General features: G+C 45.6%; 1 protein-coding gene across 2 annotated transcripts in view; it reads right to left on the minus strand.

The window, feature by feature from the left end:
• Positions 1–2,607: 2,607 nt before the first annotated feature.
• Positions 2,608–19,756, minus strand: part of LOC140724420 (NACHT, LRR and PYD domains-containing protein 3-like) — a 63,304-nt gene continuing 46,155 nt past the window's right edge. Inside the window, exons 7-14 of one of the 2 annotated variants that reach the window (XM_073038870.1) lie at positions 17,789–17,955; positions 15,703–15,874; positions 15,535–15,600; positions 5,325–7,062; positions 4,095–4,181; positions 3,769–3,939; positions 3,446–3,613; positions 2,608–3,316 (exon numbers count right to left, since the gene is read on the minus strand). In XM_073038870.1, the coding sequence (XP_072894971.1) occupies positions 3,229–3,316; positions 3,446–3,613; positions 3,769–3,939; positions 4,095–4,181; positions 5,325–7,062; positions 15,535–15,600; positions 15,703–15,874; positions 17,789–17,955 (2,657 nt within the window). In that variant the 3' untranslated portion in view covers positions 2,608–3,228. The remainder of the gene's footprint in view (positions 3,317–3,445; positions 3,614–3,768; positions 3,940–4,094; positions 4,182–5,324; positions 7,063–15,534; positions 15,601–15,702; positions 15,875–17,788; positions 17,956–19,756) is intronic. The other variant, XM_073038871.1, reaches the window with a different exon arrangement.

Raw genomic sequence — 19,756 nt, forward strand, 5'->3', positions numbered from 1 at the left:
TGAATTCTGTCCATCACTCTCTCCCTGTCGGCTATTGTAACCAAGGACTCAGGGGCTATTTCAGGTCGGGCCGCCTCTCCCTCTGATTTGTCACCTCCTGGTGTCCATTTTCTCTCGGTGCAGCCCTCTCTTCCTCCCTGGAAACCATTTTCAAAGCGCGCGTCACCCCCTCCCGACTGACAATGTTATATTGGCGCGTCACTCTCTCCATTGTATTAATTTTATATTCTTGTTTTAATACAGAAACCTATTTTTAATCAGCACATAACTCACCCCCCCACCCCATAATTTCCAGTCAGTGCGTCATCCTCACCCTGTCGGTCATTTTAACTCTGCCTCTCTCTCCAACTCTCTTGTCGGTGTATCACTCCCTCCGTGCCGGCCATGAGAAACAAGGCGACCACGGACATCTTAATTCCGCCCATCGCCCCCTCCCTGGCACCCATTGTCACTCAGCCCATCACTTTCTCCCTGTAGACCATTTTCAGTCAATATTTCACTCTTTTCCCAGTGACCATTTTAGTTCCTTCTGTTGCTCCCTCCCTAGTCACCATTTTCAATCAGGATCCCCTCGCAGGACAGACACTCTCGACCACTCTCCACTCGATTGCGCAGACTGTTTATCACAAATAATAAATATATCGCAAACAATAGAGACCGATCCGACATCCTCATCTCCGGATCCTGTGCGTCATCACTCCGAGTGTCGTGGAGAGAGGAGGATACAGACACCAGGAAACGTGTGCGGTAATATTCCCGGTGTCGATACAGAGACCCGATACCGTGCGGGGTAAAACTCTCGGTGTGGAGACAGAGATCGGGAACCGTGCCCTGTGTCACCTCTTGTGTGCTATGTGGACATCGGGAACCTGGTGCAATGAATCTCCCGGCGTGGGGACACGGAAACCATAAACCATAAACCCCTCACACACGCAGGCCCCCACACCCCCGCCCCTCCATCATCAGGAAGGCGTGCCGAAGTTCCTGGTCCGATCATACCATCTGCCAGAAGTGAGAACCTCGTCAATTCCACAAAGTCGTCAATATCCACACGATCCTTGACTTTCCTTGTAACTAATAAACCATCGGCGTTCTCGTCAAGTTTCAAGAAGGTATAGGTCCCACTGGGAGTTCGGACGATAGGAGTGAATGGGAAGCGGTGCAGACGGTGCGGATAAATGGGAGGAGCGGGTCCCCATTGGCAGGTAAACGGTGGGAGCGAATGGGAAGGAGTGAGGTCCATTGGGAAGTTGGAGGATGCAAGCGAATGGGTAGGGGTGCGTCCCGTTAGGAATGCGGATGGTTGAAGTGAATGGGAAGGGGTCGGGTCCATTGGCAGTGTGGATGGTGTAAATGAAGACGTGCCGAAGGTCCTTCAGTCCGATCATATACACCGCCTCCGCCAGGAGATGAGCATCGTCAGTGTTACAAAGTCGTCAACATCCACACGACCCTCGACTTTCCGTGTGACTAATAAACCCGTCGGCGTTCTCGTCAAATTTTGTAAACCCCGATCCGAGTTCTGTCAAACACAGATTTCCAGGAACCCATTCCCGTTGGAAATGAACTGAAAGGCTTCCCATTGGGAGGCAGATGGTGGGAGTGAATGGAAAGGGCCAGATCCCACTGGGAGATCGGACGACAGGAGTGAATAGGTAGCGGTGCAGACGGTGGCGGTAAATGGGAAGGGGCGCGGCCCTCTGGGAGGCAAACAGTGGGAGTGAATGGGAAGGGGTGAGGATCCATTGAAAGTTTGGACGATGCAAGAGAATGGGTAGGGGTGCGTTCCGATAGGAATGCGGATGGTTGGAGTGAATGGGGGGGTGTGGTCATTGGGAGTGCGGATGGTGGGAATGAATGGGAAAGAATGGCATTTGATTGGAATCGCGGTCCGTGTGAGTGGACGGGAAGGGACGGCGTCCTGTGACGTGTGCGGACCGTGGGAGAGGACGGGAAGGGGTGGCGACCCGCTTTGCACAATTATCCTCAATTTCAATTTCATCCTGGACGACTTCTCGAACCTAGAATTCAAGTGTGATTGTTAACCGCTGTTTATCAATCCCATCTGTACTCCCGTGTCCGTTTGTGCCCCTTACCACCCGCTACTAGTCTGTGCACACTGCATCCCTCCTTGTCTCCACGTATATTCATTTGTGTGTGTGTGTGTGTGTGTGTGTGAACACAATGGTAGTCTCCTCGGTAATCTGTTTCTACTCAAGAACAACAGACCTTTTTTTCCCTGTGTCTGTCCCCGGGAGTGTGTGATGGGACGGTGTGGAGGGACAATCACTGCGTGTCTGACCCCGGGAGTGTGTGATGGAATGATGTGGCTCAATGCCGATATTCCTTCCTCCATCCCTATCGTCCTTGGGATCCAAGTGAAATCACATCTGACATTACAGTCGATTTTAGCTGTTTTAACGATTTTAACAGTTAGCCACGATGGGGGTAGGGTGGAGATGAGATCCTGGGCACCCAGACTCTGAGACGCTGCTTACCAGTGTGAGGAGCTCAGACCCATTATTGCAGTTCATCGGGTGCTGGGGGCAGCAGTAACCCCAGGTCACTGTTTCCCCTCTAAAGAGACTCCAGTCTGACACCAGGACGGAAAGTTACAGCCGTTTATTGATTTCATCATGACAAATGTAAATTAAACAATGTGTGAGCTGCTGACGTGCGGGAATAAATAAGCTGCTCCTGACTCAGTCACAGTCACACACAATTAACTGACCGGCGACAACGAGAGACAGGTTGAATAATCAGTCCAGATTCTCACCGTCACTCTGCATCGGGGATCCAATGATTATAAAATCACACTTCGGGGCCATCAGAGATCGCTGCAGATCCAGGGTTACTACTGAGGTATTTCTCAATTTAACATCATTATATTGGCCACACTGCCAAAAGCACCATCCGCAGCAAAGGGAGCAAAAGGATTCTCTCCCCAGATAATCCCACCCCGGGACACCGGTGTCCCAGACTGAGCTCTTCCTGTCCTTGTCTCACGTGGGGGAGTCTCGAACCCGCACATCCGGTGGAAACTTTGCCGCTGGATAACAGACGGAAATACATCACTGTGGAAACGCTCCGGATATCACAGAGCGTGATACTGGAGCCAGTTCTGTTAGAAACTTTGGGATTTACATCTCACGCGCAGCCATGAAAGGAGAGTGCTGGAATTAAAGGGGAGGGCGGGGAATCGGCCGGAAGTTTACATTTGTCAGATGTTCACAGGTTCACTCTCAGTCCGGGTCTGAATTCTTGCAGAGAGTTCAGTTCCTTCCCTCTGGTGTCACTAAACCGATTGTACCCCAGCCTGAAACAGATGGGAGAATAAAGATGAAATAAACAGATTACACAACAGTGTCAGTAACAGGGGACTGGGGTTAATGTTTCAACAACACTCACAGACAAATATCACCAGAACATTAACACAAACACTCACTTGATCCGCTCCAGACTCGGGAGGGTCAGTATGAGGCGGCGGAGAGTGGGGACAGATCGGTCTGTGAGCAAGTTTGATTCCAGGCTCAGCTCCGTCAGTGATGAGTTTGTACTGAGAGCGGAGGCGAGATCCTCAGCACCAGAATCTGTGAGACCGACATGAATCAGCCTGGAGATGAGAGAGAGTGAGGGTGAAGGACACAGAGAGACAGGAGACCGTACAAATCCCCAGTGTTTATCAGTGACAAAATTACTGATCACATTAATGTTCGTTGTCAGACACCCAGTGACTGTAAACACAATCTCCCACAGTCTGGTACTTACATCAGTTTCTGTATTTTACACTCCAGGTTCCTCAGAGCCGCAGACACCAGTTTCACTCCTGAATCTCCCAGTTTATTACCACTCAGGTCCAGCTCTGTCAGTGATGGGTTTGTACTGAGAGCGGAGGCGAGATCCTCGGCACCAGAATCTGTGAGACCGACACCCCTCAGCCTGGAGATGAGAGAGAGTGAGGGTGAAGGTCACAGAGAGACAGGAGACGGTACAAATCCCCAGTGTTTATCAGTAACACAATTACTGATCACATTAATGTTCAGTATCAGACACCCAGTGACTGTAAAAACAATCTCCCACAGTCTGGTACTTACTTCAGTTTCTGTATTTTACACTCCGGGTTCCTCAGAGCCGCAGACACAAGTTTCACTCCTGAATCTCCCAGTTCATTTCCCCCAAGTCTAAACACAGACAAATTGATGAACAAAGTAATTCAAACCGCGGGTCTGAGGGAATTTCTCTCACTCGGAAACATTAAACCCTTCAGAAAATCACTGATCGGAGTTCCCATCACTGTCAATGTCCCTCACTGACCAGCTCCAGGATATTCACCGAATGTCAGTAATTTAGTCTGTCGGTGTGATCCTGTAAACTCTACATATTCTGTCCCATTCCCCAATGGTTAGAAAACTGTTCCTGTCGTGACAGGGTTGGGAGGGGCAGGGATGAAGGATGGGAGAAAGTCCCACAGTGAGGAAGATTTGTGAATGGGAAAGTGTCGATGAGAGATGGTTAGAAGAGACCCCACCTGAGGAAAAGGGATAGGAAGAGAAAACCTGCAGGAGGAAGTTGATGGGCAAGATAGATCTCTCAGGAGGAAAGGGATAGGGATGAGAGATCCCACAGGATTAAGGGGATGGGGAAGAGTGGTCTCACAGGAGGAAGGGGAATGGGGATGAGTAGTCCCACAGTAGTATACCGATAGGAGAAGGTAATCCAATAAGATGAGATGATCCAGAAATAGATTGCAAGGGAGGGGTGTGTCTGAACTGAGGCCCACAATCGGGAGAGGAGATGTGCCCATGGGATCTGGGTATCTGGTAGTGAACACAGTCATACAGGTGGACTGATGGTGATAGTCACACACGGGGAAAGGCAGGGGAGGACAATCTCACAATGACATTTCTTTCCTTCTCACTGGGACAGTCTGCTGACGGTCTATTGTCCCTCACCGGGAAGGGAGAGTGAATCTCTGACCCACCTGCTGCAGTCAGTGTCGGTCTGGGTGTCAGTGACAGTGAGAAGGAACATTGTCAATGGACGTGTCACAGGCAGCGAGAAACACGGCCATTCCTGTGATTTACTACCATTAAACCAATGGCCGTTGTTCACTGATCTGATGAAGTCTCCAACATCCCTTCACAAGGAACCACAGAAAACTCGTGTCCTCCTGTCCTGTCCTTAGAGAATTGCTGATCTATCCCCTGCGCATTTGTCACAACTCTTTACAATCTGATTTAGTAGAGTTTAACACAAATTCCTTTACATTGAAACAACAAAATGGAACAATTTCACAGTTCAGAGTGAGAGATAAATCAAGTTACCTCAACTCCTGGCACTTGTGCAGCCCGGGTCCCAGCCGCTGGATTCCTTCACACTGAATGTTGCATCTCTCCAGGTCGAGGTGTTTTATTGTATCACAGAGTCCGATGACATGAGACAGGACCGTGCAGTCAATCGGGGTCAGTGTCATTCCACGGAATGAAAGTGTTTCCACAGATCCCAGTGCGGCCTGAGCCAGTCCACGATTCTGAGACTCAAACAGGTAGTGCAATGTGTTCAGGAGGCTCCTTTTACCAGCTTCACTCTCTGCGTTTCCACTCTGGCGTTTAACCTCCTCCTTCACCCAGTCAATCACTTGGCAGGTTGTTTGATTAGGAAATGGACCCAGAAACTCCTCCAGCCACCGAGCTGTCATTGGGTAGGAGAGACCAGCTACAAAACGGAGAAATACTTCAAATCGCCCATCTGTTGTGTTTTGGGCTTCAGTGAGGAATTTCAGGATATCCCCCGCATGTGGATTCAGGAACTGTGCGACTGCAGCTACAAACTCTTGGATGGTGAGGTGTGGGAATGTGTACACCACGCTCCGGGCAGAATCTTCTCTCTCCAAAAGCTCTATCAGGAACCCGGACAGGAACTGGGAAGGCTGCAGGTTATAGTTGATCAGATCTCCATCTGTAAACACAATCTTCCTCTCGGACACTCCTCTGAAGGCCATCTGACCAACCCTGAGTAACACATCACGGGGGTTCTCAATCTGACGGCCGTGGTTTTTCAGGATGTTGTAAATATAGTAGGAGTACAGTTGTGTGATGGTCTTCGGAACTCGCTGCGGGTCCCTGACTCTTTGTGTGAAGAAGGGGCCCAGTGCCAGAGCGAGGATCCAGCAGTAGGAGGGGTTATAGCTCATGGTGTACAGGATTTCATTCTCCTGCACGTGTTTGAAAACAGCTGCTGCCACCATCCGATCTTCGAAATACCTGATGAAATATTCCTTCCGTTCCTCACCAACAAATCCCAGGATTTCAGTCCAGATACTGATCTCAGCCTTTTTCAATAAATGTAACGCAGTGGGACGGGTGGTCACCAGCACTGAACACCCTGGGAGCAGCTTGCCCTGGATTAAACTGTACACAATGTCAGACACTTCACACCACCACTCGGGATCTGGGCACTGGTGTTTGGGTTCTGTTTCTCTCCGACTGTCAGCAAAATCGATTCTGTGCTTGAATTCATCTAAACCATCAAATATAAACAGCAATCCCTCTGGGTTCTTCCAGACCCCTCTCAGGAAATTCCCAAAGTAAGGATACTGATCCAGAATCAGTTCCCTCAGGTTTATCCTGCAGTTAATGGTGTTTAAATCCCGGAATTTGAAACTGAAGACAAACTGGAATTGTTGGTATATTTTCCCCGTGGCCCAGTCATAAACAATCTTTTGTACCATTGTTGTTTTCCCGATCCCTGGGACTCCGGCCACTGCTGCTGAACTCCTAGATTTGGTTTTACGCCTGGAATAGCTGCTCTGGAACAACTGATCAGTCCGGACTTTTTCCAGCTCTGCATGGAGATATTTATTTCTCCATTTTTCATGGGTTTTGCCTCTTGCCAGTAGTTCATGTTCCACCAGTCTCCGATCTCGAACTGTAGAAATGACCGTGAGCTCAGCGTATCGATCAACCAGCTGGAAAACCTTCACCTTCTCCCTCATCAGGATCGTGTTCACTCTCAGTGTTTCAGTTTGTGCACGCAGAGTCTCCTTGTGTTTCTGTTGAACATCTTAAATGGCAAAAGAAATAAAATGATCACCAGATTACACTTGTCAAAGACACAACTGGAAAACTGCAACCGGATCACTGTGCTGATATTGCAAGAATTCAACGTTCCTACGGCTGATGGTGTGGACAATAAAACCTGGTGCAGAGACCAAGAAAATATAAGACTTGTGCAATCTAATATTCAGCGATCACTGAAGCTGAAAGTTCCCACTCCTCATCGTTATCTCCTGGTACTCTAACCTGCCCAAACGCAAAAGCCCACATGTAACCTCTTCTCCTTCAGTTCAGCCATTCTGCCTCTTCACGCTCTCCAAATCTCCACTGATACCCCTGGATCTGAAATATAATATCCATTCCCTTTATTGTTGAATTTGTTATCCGGGGTATTGCACGCATAAATTGGGACAGAATGTGAAAAATATTGCTTAGATTCCCTGTGAAAATCCACATTGAATATGCTGGGCAACTATGCTCACTAGTTCACTGCAAAGGTTCCTGTTGCACTGCAAATATAGACGGATGTATTGCAATGTTATAAATGGAAAATGCTAAACAGGAAAAGAAACCGTCTTACAGACTGGAAAAATATTTTGGAGGCAGTTGAAACTATGTAGCAAGAGGAGGTCATAAGCATGGATGTCCCCCTGTCAATTAGGTTAACGGGACTGTGGTCAACCATGATAGGGTTGATAAAGGGATGTAAACAAATGGAGTTGTTGGGAAGTAAATGCACTTTCATAGATACTGGAGTCTGAGTGTGGCAAATATTGAATTGGATTTCTTCACTTGGACGCAGATTTCATTGGACCATGGCATGTTCTTATTCCCCTTCTGATTTCTGTCTCTGAAACTATACCTGGATCCATAATATCAGTGTTAACCAACGACAAGTTAGAAACATTGAATGCCTACAGCACAATACAGACTGTTCAGTCCACAAAGCTGTTCCGAACATGTCCTTACCTTCAAATTTACCTAGGGTTACCCATAGCCTTCGATTTTCCTAAGCTCCATGTACCTATCCAGCAGTCTCTTAAACAACCCTATCGTATCCGCCTCCAACACCGTCACCAGCAGCTCATTCCACGCACTCGCCACACTCTGCGTAAAATAACACACCACTGACATCTCCTCTGTACCTACTTCCAAGCATCTTAAAACTGTGCCCTCACATGTTAGCAATTTCAGCCAGGGAAAAAGCCTCTGACTATCCACATGATCAATGTCTCTCATCATCGTATACACTATCACGTCACCTCTCATCCTCTGTTGCTCAAAGGAGAAAAGGCCAAGTTCCCTCAACCTATTCTCATAAGGCATGCTCCACAATCCAGGCAACATCCTTGTTAATCTCCTCTGCACCCTTTCTAAATTTCCCACATCCTTCCAGTAGTGAGGCAACCAGAACTAAGCACAGTACTCCAAGTGGGGTCTGCCCAGGGTCCTATATAGCTGCAACATTACCCCTCGGCTCCTAAATTCAATTCCACAATTGATGAAGATCAATGCACCGAATGTTTTCTTAACCACAGTGTCAACCTACGCAGCAGCTTTGAGTGCCCTATGGACTCATACCCCAAGATCCCTCTGATCCTCCACGCTCCACTTCTGCCATCATATTTGACCTACGAAAATGAACCACCTCACACTTATCTGCGTTGAACTGCCATCTGCCACTTCTCAGCCCAGACATCCTATCAATGTCCCGTTGTAACCCTTGACAACCCTCCACACCATCCACAAAACCGCCAACCTTTGTGTCATCGGCCAATTTACGAACCCATCCCTCCACTTCCTCATCCAGGTCATTTATAAAATTCATGAAGAGTATGGGTTCCAGAACAGATCCCTGAGGCACACCACAGGTCACCAACCTCCATGCAGAATATGACCCGTCTACAAACACTCTTTGCCTTTTGTGGGCAAGCCAATTCTGGATCCACAAAGCAATGTCCCCTTGGATCCCATATGTCCTTACTCTCTCAATATGCCTTGCATGGTGTACCTTATCAAATGCCTTGCTGAAATCCATATACGCTACATCTACTGCTCTACCTTCATCAATGTGTTTAGCCACATCCTCAAAAAATTCAATCAGGCTCGTAAGGTACGATCTGCCATTCACAAAGCCATGTTGACTATTCCTAATCATATTATGCCTCTCCAAATGTTCATAAATCCTGCCTCTCAGGATCTTTTCCACCAACTTAAGAACCACTGAAGAAAGACTCACTTGTCTATAATTTCCTGGGTTATTTCTGCTCCCTTTCTTGAATAAGGGAACAACACCGCAACCCTAAAGTCCTCCGGAACCTCTCCCATCCCCATTGATGGAAAGATCATCGCCAGAGGCTCAGCAATCTCCTACCTCGCCTCCCACAGTAGCCTGGGGAACATCTCATCCGGTCCCGGTGACTTATCCAACTTGATGCTTTTCAAAAGCTCCAGCACATCCTCTTTCTTAATATATAAATGCTCAAGCTTTTCAGTCCGCTGTAAATTATCCCTGCAATTGCCAAGATCCTCCCCTGTAGTGAATACTGAAGCAAAGTATTCATTAAGTACCTCTGCTATCTCTTCCTGTTCAATACACAGTTTTCCACTGTCGCACTTGATTGGTCCTATTATTTGATGTCTTATCCTTTTGTTCTTCACAGACTTGTAGAACGCATTGGGGTTTTCCTTAATCCTGTTCACTGTGGCTTTCTCATGGCCCCTTCTGACTCTCCGAATTTCCTTAAGCTCCTTACTGCTAGCCTTATAACCTTCTAGATCTCTATCATTACCTACTTTTTTGAACCTTTGGTAAGCTTTTCTTTCCTTCTTCACTAGACTTATAGTAGCCTTTGTACACTGTCTCATTGGAATGTACCTATTGTTACGTACCCATGGGCATCTTGTACTTGTCACGTAATAGTGGTGTTGAAGCTATACTGGACTGAAGGTAGTGGTCTTGTGATGGTGGAGTGACGTCATTTTCCCGCCAGTAGAGGTCATGAGACAGGTTTTTTTTACACACAGTGTATAAAAGGAGGACCCCTCCCTGTGAGGAGGGGCAGTTCGTGGTTGGATTTGCCATTTTCACTCCATGCCACTGCATGGTCCAATATCATGACGCAGTTTGGTTGAAAGGTGGAGATTTATTTAATGCCTAAAGTTTAAAAGGTCATTGCCAGCAGTTTCTTTATAATACTGCCAGTTAAAAATCAGTGGAGAGTGAAAATCGAAGTTTGGGAGCTAAAAGATCGAGGAAAGTCGATTTCGACGGTGAAACAGGTTCGACCTTGTTTGATCCTCATTCGGAAGGAATTCGTTGGCTGTCCCTGTGGTAACCCCTGCAAATAATAGCAGCAAGGGTTGGGTACAGTTTTGTAAAGGAAAGGTCAGTGCCTTTAAGCCGTTTCATTTTCATCTTCATAAATTCTCCAGGAAAAGTATAGTTCGACTGGAAACCGCAACAACACGACGTGAAAGAGAATTTAAATCGTCTAAAAAGTCTCTCCTTTAATGGACTGTAAGCATTTTGAACTTTTGCAGTACTACTTTGAAGAACTGTTTTTGCAACATCACTTTAAGAACTGTTTTCGCTTTATTCCTTTAAGAACTGTTTAAGCTGCCGCACAGCAGCTGATTTCCGGTTACGTTAGTGGTTTGTTTACTTTTGGGGGTTTGTTTTTCAGTGTTTAATAAATGTTTTATTTGTTATAAAAACCCATGCCTCACTCATATATTTATTGTTGCTGAATCCGTAACAGTATACAGAGCTCCAGGAAAATATCTCCTGAACATTTGCCATATTTCTGCCGTACATTTCCCTAAGAACATCTGTTCCCAATTTATGCTTTCAAGTTACTGCCTGATTGACTCATATTTCCCCTTACCCCAATTAAATGCTTTCCTAACTTGCCTGTTCCTATCCCTCTCCATTGCTATGGTAAAAGAGATAAAATCGTGATAACCATCGCCAAAATGCTCTCCCACTGAGAAACCTGACACCAGGCCAGGATCATTTCCCAATAACAGATCAAGTACCCGCCTCTCCTCTTGTAGGCTTATCTACTTATTGTGTCAAGAAAGCTTCCTGAACACACCTAACAAACTCTACCCCATCTGAACCCCTTGCTGTAAGGAGATGCCAATTGATATTTTGGTAATTAAAGTCTCCCATCACGACAACCCTGCTGTTAATACACCTTTCCAGAATCTGTCTCCCTATATGCTCCTTGATGTCCCTGTTATTATTGGATGATCTAAAACAAAACACCCAGAAGAGCTATTGACCCCTTCCTATTCCTAACTTCCACCCACAGAGACTCCGTAGTCAATCCCTCCATGACTTCCTTCTTTCCTACAGCCGTGACACTATCTCTGATTAAGAGTGCCACACCCCCACATCTTTTACCTCCCGCCCTGTCCTTTCTGAAACATCTTAAGCCTGGCCCTCAGAGTAACCATTCCTGCCCCAAGCCATCCAAGTCTGTGTAATGGCCATAACATCAGAGCTCCGAGTAATGACCCAGGCTCTAAGCTCATCCGCTTTGTTCATAATACTCCTTGAATTAAAATAGACTCATCTCAAACCATCGGTCGGAGCGCGTTCCTTCTCTATCACCTGTCTATCCTCCCTCTCACACTGTCTCCAAACTTTCTCCATTTCTGAGCCAACCTCCCTTTCCTCCATCACATCAGTTCGATTCCCACCCCCCAGCAATTCTAGTTTAAACTCTCCCCAATAGCCTTAGCAAACCTCCCTGCCAGGATAATTGTCGCCCTGTGATTCAAATGCAACCCCTCCTTTTTATAGAGGTCACTCCTGCGCTAAAAGAGTTCCCAATGATCCATAAATCTGAATCCCTGCCCCCTGCTCCAATCCCTCAAACACACATTTATCCTCCACCTCATTCTATTCCTATACTCACTGTCTCATGGAACAGGCAGTAACCCCGAGATTAATACCTTTGAAGTCCTGCTTCTCAAATTCTTTCCTAACTCCCTTTGGCCTTTTCTCAGGGCTTCCTCCCTTTCCCTGCCTATGTCATTGCTACCAATATGTACCACGACCTCTGGCTGTTCTCCTTCCCACTTCAGGATATTGTGGACACGATTAGATTCATCCCGGACCCTGGAACCTGGGAGGCAAACTAAAATCCGCGTTTCTTTCCTGCATCCACAGAATCCTCTGTCTAACCTCGTATCTATAGAGTCCCCTATCATTGCTGCCATCCTCTTCCTTTCCCTTCTCTTCTGAGCCACAGGGCCAGACTCTGTGCCAGAGGCGTGACCACTGCTGCTTCCCCTAGGTAGGTCCCACCCCCCAGCAGTACTCAAGCAGGACTACTTATTGTTAACAGGGACAGCCACTGGGGTACTCTCTAGTATCTGACTCTTGCCCTTCCCTCTCCTGACTATTACCCACTTAACTATCTACCGAGGCCCCAGTGTAATTACCTGCCTATAGCTCCTATCTGTCAGCTCCTCACTCTCCCTGACCAGACAAAGGTCATCAAGCTGCATTGAAGTTAGATTCCCAACTCTTGTCCATTAACGTAATAAACAATACATCTGTTGAAGTAACAAATCTGAGATAAAATCTCAATCAAAACACCTACATTTTGAAGAGAATGTTCATCTCTTTAACAGTGAAATGAAAGCCAACTTATAAACAAACTCTGTCCCTTCCTTGCAGAAAGAGTGCAACCACTTCGATTCAGACATACCGCACACCGCTGAGCAGTTCTCAGGAGATACAGGAGTAGATAAATCATACAGAGCTGTTATGAATGACAGCGCCATCGTAGAAGTGGATTCCGACTTCCCTAAAAAGGAATCTGGATTGCCTTTACTAAGAGCTTGAAGAGGATATAAATTTTAAAGTGTGTTGAGGAGAGATCCTGTTATTTCATGTAGATAAAGCATTTTAAATATGGAAAATGAAGCTAAGCTTCATAGCAGTCATGGAAAGGAGAACAGATGGATTGGACATAGATATCCTGAAGTAGGAGAGGGATGATTTCGATTGTATACCACAGCACTGATTGAAGGTGATTCTTCACCCAGTAGGCTGGAGTCATTCAAAAGTGAACAGTGCGAGTTTGGTGCCAATGTGGGCAAGAAAAGAGTAAATTGTAAGGAACATTGAAAATCAAGGTATATCAATGGTTTTACTGATAAAAGGTGCTGTTCTCGGATTAAAGCATATATAAAAAAAACAAAGAAAATGTTCTGCGAAGAGTAGAGTAGAAGTACTTAAAATAAATTATGAGACCAGTACTGGACATGGCATGATGATGTTAATACAAAAGTGCTTTGTGAATATATTACAGACAAGAGAGGTTCAGTGTATCTGGACACAGCCAGGAGTACATTGGAGTTCACTGTATGAGGAAACCTCCAGGGGCGTATTCAGGGATCGACCATGTATTGGGAAACTCCAGGAAGTGCATGATGCTTCACAGTATGTTAAGATCCAGCCAGGGCTGTCTGCAGTTTTACAGTGCATCAACAAGCTGTCAGAGGTCTGTTCAGTCCATGGTCATAACGTGGAATAAATGAAGTATAGTTTAACATTGATGCGAATTGTGCTGAGTGGGACTCGGCCTGATGGAGCTGCTTCATTAATTGTAGAGATACAGCACAGTGACAGACCCTTCCAGTCCATGCGCCCACATGACCTAATTATACCGATGCGACCAATTAACCGACTGACCGGTAAATCTGGACATGGACCGACTGAGGATAGTTAGCATGGCTTCATGTGTGATAGGTCATGCCTAACCAAACTTCTTCGAGGAAGTTACCAGGAATGTTGATAAAGGCCAGGCAGTGGACGTTGTCTACATGGACTTTGGTAAGGCATTTGACAAGGTCTCGCATGGGAGCTTAGTCAAGAGGTTTCAGTTGCTCAGCATTCAAGATGAGGTGGTAAATTGGACTAGACACTGGCTTTGAGGGATAAGCCAGAGAGTTGCCTCTCTGACTCAAGACAGGTGACGTGTACTGCAGGAATTGGTGTTGGATCCATTGTTGTTTGTCGGCTATATCAAAGACCTGGATTATAATGTAGCTAACTGGATCAGCACATTTCCAATGACATCAATATTGGGGGTGTACTGGAGAGCTAGAAAGTCCATCATGACTTGCAGTGGGATCTGAAACGTTAGGGAAAATGGTTGAACATGGCATATGCAGACAAGTGCGTGATGTTGCACTTTGATATGGCCAACTAGGGTCTATAAAGTGAATGGTGGGTCACTGAAAAATGTGATAGAACAAAAAGATCTGGGTATACAGGTACATAATTAATTGAAAGTGATGTCACAGGTAGACAGGGTCATAAAGAAAGCGTTTGGCACATTGGCCTTCATAAATCAATGTACTGAGTACAGGAGATGGGATGCTATGTTAAAGTTGTATAAGGCAATGCTGAGGTTAGAGTATTGTGTGAAGTTTCGGTGACCTGCAGGAAAGATGGAAATACGGGTCAACGAGTTCAGTGAACATATTGCACGGACGGTGCCAGGTCTGGAAGACCTGAGTTATAACAAAAGTTTGATTAGATTAGGTCTGTAAACCTTGGAACGCAGAAAATCGAGAGGAGAATTGATAGAGGTATACAAAATTATGGGGGGTATAAATAGGAAAATTTTAAGCAAGCTTTTCCACTGACAATATGTGGGTCTACAACTAGAGGCCATGGTTAACTTTTTAAGGGGAATATATGGGGAAACCTCTTCACTCAGATGTTTGTCAGAGTGTGAAACACATTGCCAGCACAAGTGGTGCATTCAACCTCAATTTCAATATTTAAGAAGTTTGGATAGGTACATGGATGGAGGTCAGTTGGAGTAGGCAGATTAAGTGGTTCAGCAAGGAATAGATGGGCTAATGGGCCTGTTTCTGTGTTGTACTTATCTATGACTCCATCTTTAGAATGTGGGAAGAAATCTTTAAATCCAGAAGAAACCCGCACAGTCACGGAGAGACAGTACAAGCTCCTTACAGTCTGCAGCGGGAACTGAACCGAGATCACTGATGCTGAAAAGAAGCACTCTAACAGCAACTCTAGAATGTCGTCCTAACCGTGGAAGAAATTCCTGATTTTTCCGCTCTCAGACAATCTGGGATTTGCTGCTGTATCAACAACCAGCATTGTTGGAATTCACAACACATCGGCAGACTGCCAGCAATGTCTGGGTGTTTCTTGGGCAACACGACCTTGCTGGGTGTAGATGCCTGAGTGACTCTTATGGCTGAAAGGCCGAAATACTGAACAGAGTTATTTGCACAAAATGTCAGAAATGGTCTGAAGTGTTTCAACTCAGATACAAATTCACTGATAGTGATTTCCAGTCAAGACCATCCCTTTCCACAAACTATGACAGCTGGACTCCTACTTTCAGCAGTCTGTGAACAATCGCTGTACAACATCATTTCTGTCAAGTAATCAGTTTGAATCATTTATTTCATCACTCACCCTTCAGTTGCGAGGATAACTCACAAAAGCCTCGGCTGACATTCATATGTTCATATGGATCAGGACCTGTTGACATCAAAAAACTTCCATGAAATTGAATCCAACATGCATTGTTAAATCTGGAAAGTTTCAATCTGATTTAGGGCAGAGTGCGTTATTTCACGGTACCAAGTTCCTGGATTTCCTTCAGTATCCTTTCCAACTTTGGTAATTCCTTCCTCACTTCCACAAAGGATTTCCACATCACCCTCCGGGCCTGGGCGCCTTTCTCCATCACCAGGCTGAGGAAGAGTTTGGAACTCTCTGTCCAGTTTCCCCACTCAGCAAGCTTCTTGACTTCCTGTGAAGAACAACAGTGAAGATCGAACGGACAGACACAGAACGATGAGGAAAATATGCTCATTGATGGGATATTCAACTAGTCTCATTGCCCAAGAGCACCGGGACAACCACTGGTCTGTCTCCTGGTCCATTCTGTAAATCTATGGGGTCAGGAAATGGAACCGAAACACGAACTGAAGACAATTACAAGTCGGTATTATTGTCGCAGAGTGACAAATGAGTGCCACATTTCTTCATAACGCTTGTAGAGCTGTTACATGTTTTTGTTGGTGACGGCAACGTGAGGTAGGCATTGGCCATTAACCAGTGGATTATGGCTCATTACAACTCTACTGTTCCTGCACAATGCATTATCCGATGGACAAAGAGCTCTCTCTCTCGCTGTTCACTGGTCTGGGTCTGTCTCTTTCAGTGTGATGGAAGTGACATGGATATGCTCAGTGAGAACATTTCCTACCCACAAACACTTGGGCTGATGACCTCTGTTGGCCGATACCACAAGTTGGAAAAGTTGACTATGTTTGATTATATTGGATTGTGTCTTGACTGGTCTCTGGGATAACTCAGCAAATTCCTGTTCATGATATTAACTGTCCTAAAGGATCCTCCCGGGTGACCCGGGCTGATGTGGCCTGATCTAAAGTGAATCCCCTGAGTTAGTTATCAGATTCTATATCATGAGTACATTCATACTGTCCTGGAAAAATAGAGCTGGTGAGACACAGCGAAGCTTTACTGGCAGCAAAGAAAACTCTAAATACTCATTCAATAACACATTTCTGTACCACAATTATTGACACATTTTTCATTTGCAAGTTGTTATTTTTGAACCGACCTGGTGTATGTGTGGTGCTGTGGGGAAATTCGGCAAGCTGGAGTCTCGAGTGTACACTTCCGCCACTGTCATTGGTAATGAGAACTTGGGGCCAGATCAAAGTGGCAGGGAACGGGCCCGAAAGCGAGTAATCAGCCAATATTTGGTCGATATCAGTGCTAGACCAAATCAAAAAGGTTTTGATGCCGCAGCTGCATTAGTTTAGTTCACTGATTGGCGAAGTTTACTCACATCTGCGCTACTGGTCTGGGCTCAAGGACCGGCTTCAGTAGTGAATCTGGCTCGGTGGCCGTGGACTCACTTTCCACGTTGGTGGTCTCTGCGGTTCATATTCTCAGAGTTAATTACTTACTTTTAGTGTTCGGACAATCTGTTCTGTTTTTCAAACATTGGGTGTTTGGCGGCCTTTGTTATGTGAGTTTTTATTTTTTAAATGGGTTCTATTGTGTTTCTTCAATTTCTGTAAGAAAGTGAATCACAGGGTTGTATACTCTATACATATTTTGATAATAAGTGTTGTTTGAAACTATGAAATGCCAAAGATAATTCGAGAAACAGGTGATAGGAAAGCTTTAGGGTGATATGGCCCATTTTCCTGTTGTGTGATTCTAATTCTAGGGTCACGACAATTGGCGAAATTCCAGGTAACTGGCTGTGTTTGGGAGTAATGTGACCACTTCGATGTGGTAGCCAGGTGTCCTTCCACACACGGCAGCAGAGAACCGGACATTTGCATCATCCATGAGGAGAAATGAGATTCATCCCAATGTGACCAAAGGCCTTGATAGGTATTTTGATCAGGTTTTCATTTCTAATGCTGATTCATTGAATCACATTTCTCTCACCCCTGTGTTGAGCTCAGCCTATTTGGACTGATGAATTAAGTTTGAATCTGCAGTTCGGATTTTTCTAATTCACTGATTTTAACCCTGGTGCGAAGGTTTTGGTCACAAACTGCTCAGTGATCAATATCATCACTGCAGTGTACAGAAACAAGAGGATGAGCCAGCCTGACTGTTGTCTCTCATCCCTCCTTTCACTAAAATGAACGGTATCCCAACTGTTACTCCCAATCACCTCGTGTTCCTGTTCACTGAATTGTCCCTCCTGTCTCAACGTCCAGCTGAGTCCTTCTACCCATTCTTCAATCGCAGGTTTCAGTCTTTCTCGGTAGAAAGTAGTCAGGTGGAGCAGCTGATAGTCTTCACACTGTGTCAGGAAATCTGAGATCGTAGATTTGGAATCTGGGAATAGAAATATAAAAATGCAGTACTGTGCAACGTGGAGTGGAGAGCGAGTTGGTAAACATGATGGGGAGCAAATTATGTTGGAAAAGGTGATTATGGAGCATGCGCCGCAGGGAGATCATGAGACCCATGGCAAAGATGGTGTGAGGAGTGTGGGACAGGTAGCAGTAAAGGAGTGCCTGGGGTGGGGTGTAGTGAGAGCATGGACACATCCAGCCCTGAGACTCGAGACAAGGTCATTTGATTCCAAACAACTGGCTTATTGATCATTACAGAATATCTCTCTGGTGTTCTTTCCCTTCTCGTTTCCAAACCATGATTCCCCTCGCTCTGCCCTCTTCCAACTTTGTACACAATAAAGACCCATATCAGAGTCAGATTTATTATCACTCACAAGTCCCTTTTTTTTGTTTTGCAGCTGCAGTGCCATCCATTACATAAAATTACTACAGTGTTGCGCAGAAGTGTTGGGGCCATATATACAGCTAGGGTGCCAAAGATGCAGCCAGTTAGAATGCCTTGCATGGTACGTCTAGAAATTTATAGATGGCATTTAAGCTGTACTGGCTACAAAGTCCAATTATCCATAAATCTGATCCCTCCACTCCCGCCTCCCCCCCCCCCCGCAGCAGTTCCTTAGCGATGCATTCATCTGCCAAGTCATCGTATATTTACCCCCATGTTGGACGCCATGACAGTAATCCTGAAATTACTACCCTGGTGGTCCTGTTCTCTTCCTAGCTCCCTGAAATCTCTTACCAGAACCACCTCACCTTTACTACCTGTGCTGCTCACTACTCCCCCCTCCCCTTATTAAATGCTGTGGAACTGAACCGAGTCATCCTTGGCACCTGGGAGGCAACATAACATACGGGACTCTCCATCGTGCCCACAAAATCTCATCTCTGTTCCTCCGACTAAGGAATCTTCCATCATCACTACATCTCTGTTCTTTTCTGAGCCACAGCAGCAGAAACTGTTCGAGATATTCCTGTATTCTCTAGCTAAGCTCTTTTTTTACTGCATATGTAGAAGTGCCAGCAATGATCTTTCAGGAATTAATTGATTCTGGCATGGCTCACGAGGAATGGCAAATTCTAAATTTTGCTACTCTCTTCCATAATGGACTGAGTCAGAAGAAATGAAATTATAGGCTTGTTAGTCTGAACGCACTGGTTGCAAAGGTATAGATGTTGATTGTTAAGGGTACTTGATACCCTTAAGGGTACCAAGGGTAGTTGGTTTCAGGTACTTGGGGGCACATGATAAAAATACGCCGTGGTCAGCATGGATTCCTCAAGGAATAATTGTGCCTGACAAATCTGTTGGAATTCTTTGTAGAAATAACAAACAGGATAGACAAAGGAGAATTCGTGGATATTTTGTGCTTAGATTTTCAGAAGGTTTTTGACAAGTTGCCACCCAAGAGGCTGCTGAAAATGTTAAGTTGCCCACGGCGTTACAGGAAAAGTTCTAGCATGGATTAAGGATTGGCTGATTGGCAGTAGGCAAAGAGTGGGACAAAGGGTTTCCTTTTCTGGTTGGCTACTGGTGACTAGTCGTGTTCCATAGACATCTGTGTTGGGACCGTTATACGTCATTGATTTGGATAACAGAATTAAAGGCTTATTGGCCAGGTTTCCAGATGATATGAGGAGGGGAAGGTAGTTTTGAGGAAGTAGAGAGGCTATCCTCGGAACCCGGAAGAACTTGGACTAATTGGGAGAATGGGCGAAGATATGGCATGTTTAATACAATGTCGGGAAACGTCTGATCATTCACTTTGTTAGAAGGAATA

This window comes from Hemitrygon akajei, unplaced genomic scaffold (genome assembly GCF_048418815.1).
Source record: "Hemitrygon akajei unplaced genomic scaffold, sHemAka1.3 Scf000209, whole genome shotgun sequence".
NCBI classification, from domain to species: domain Eukaryota; kingdom Metazoa; phylum Chordata; class Chondrichthyes; order Myliobatiformes; family Dasyatidae; genus Hemitrygon; species Hemitrygon akajei.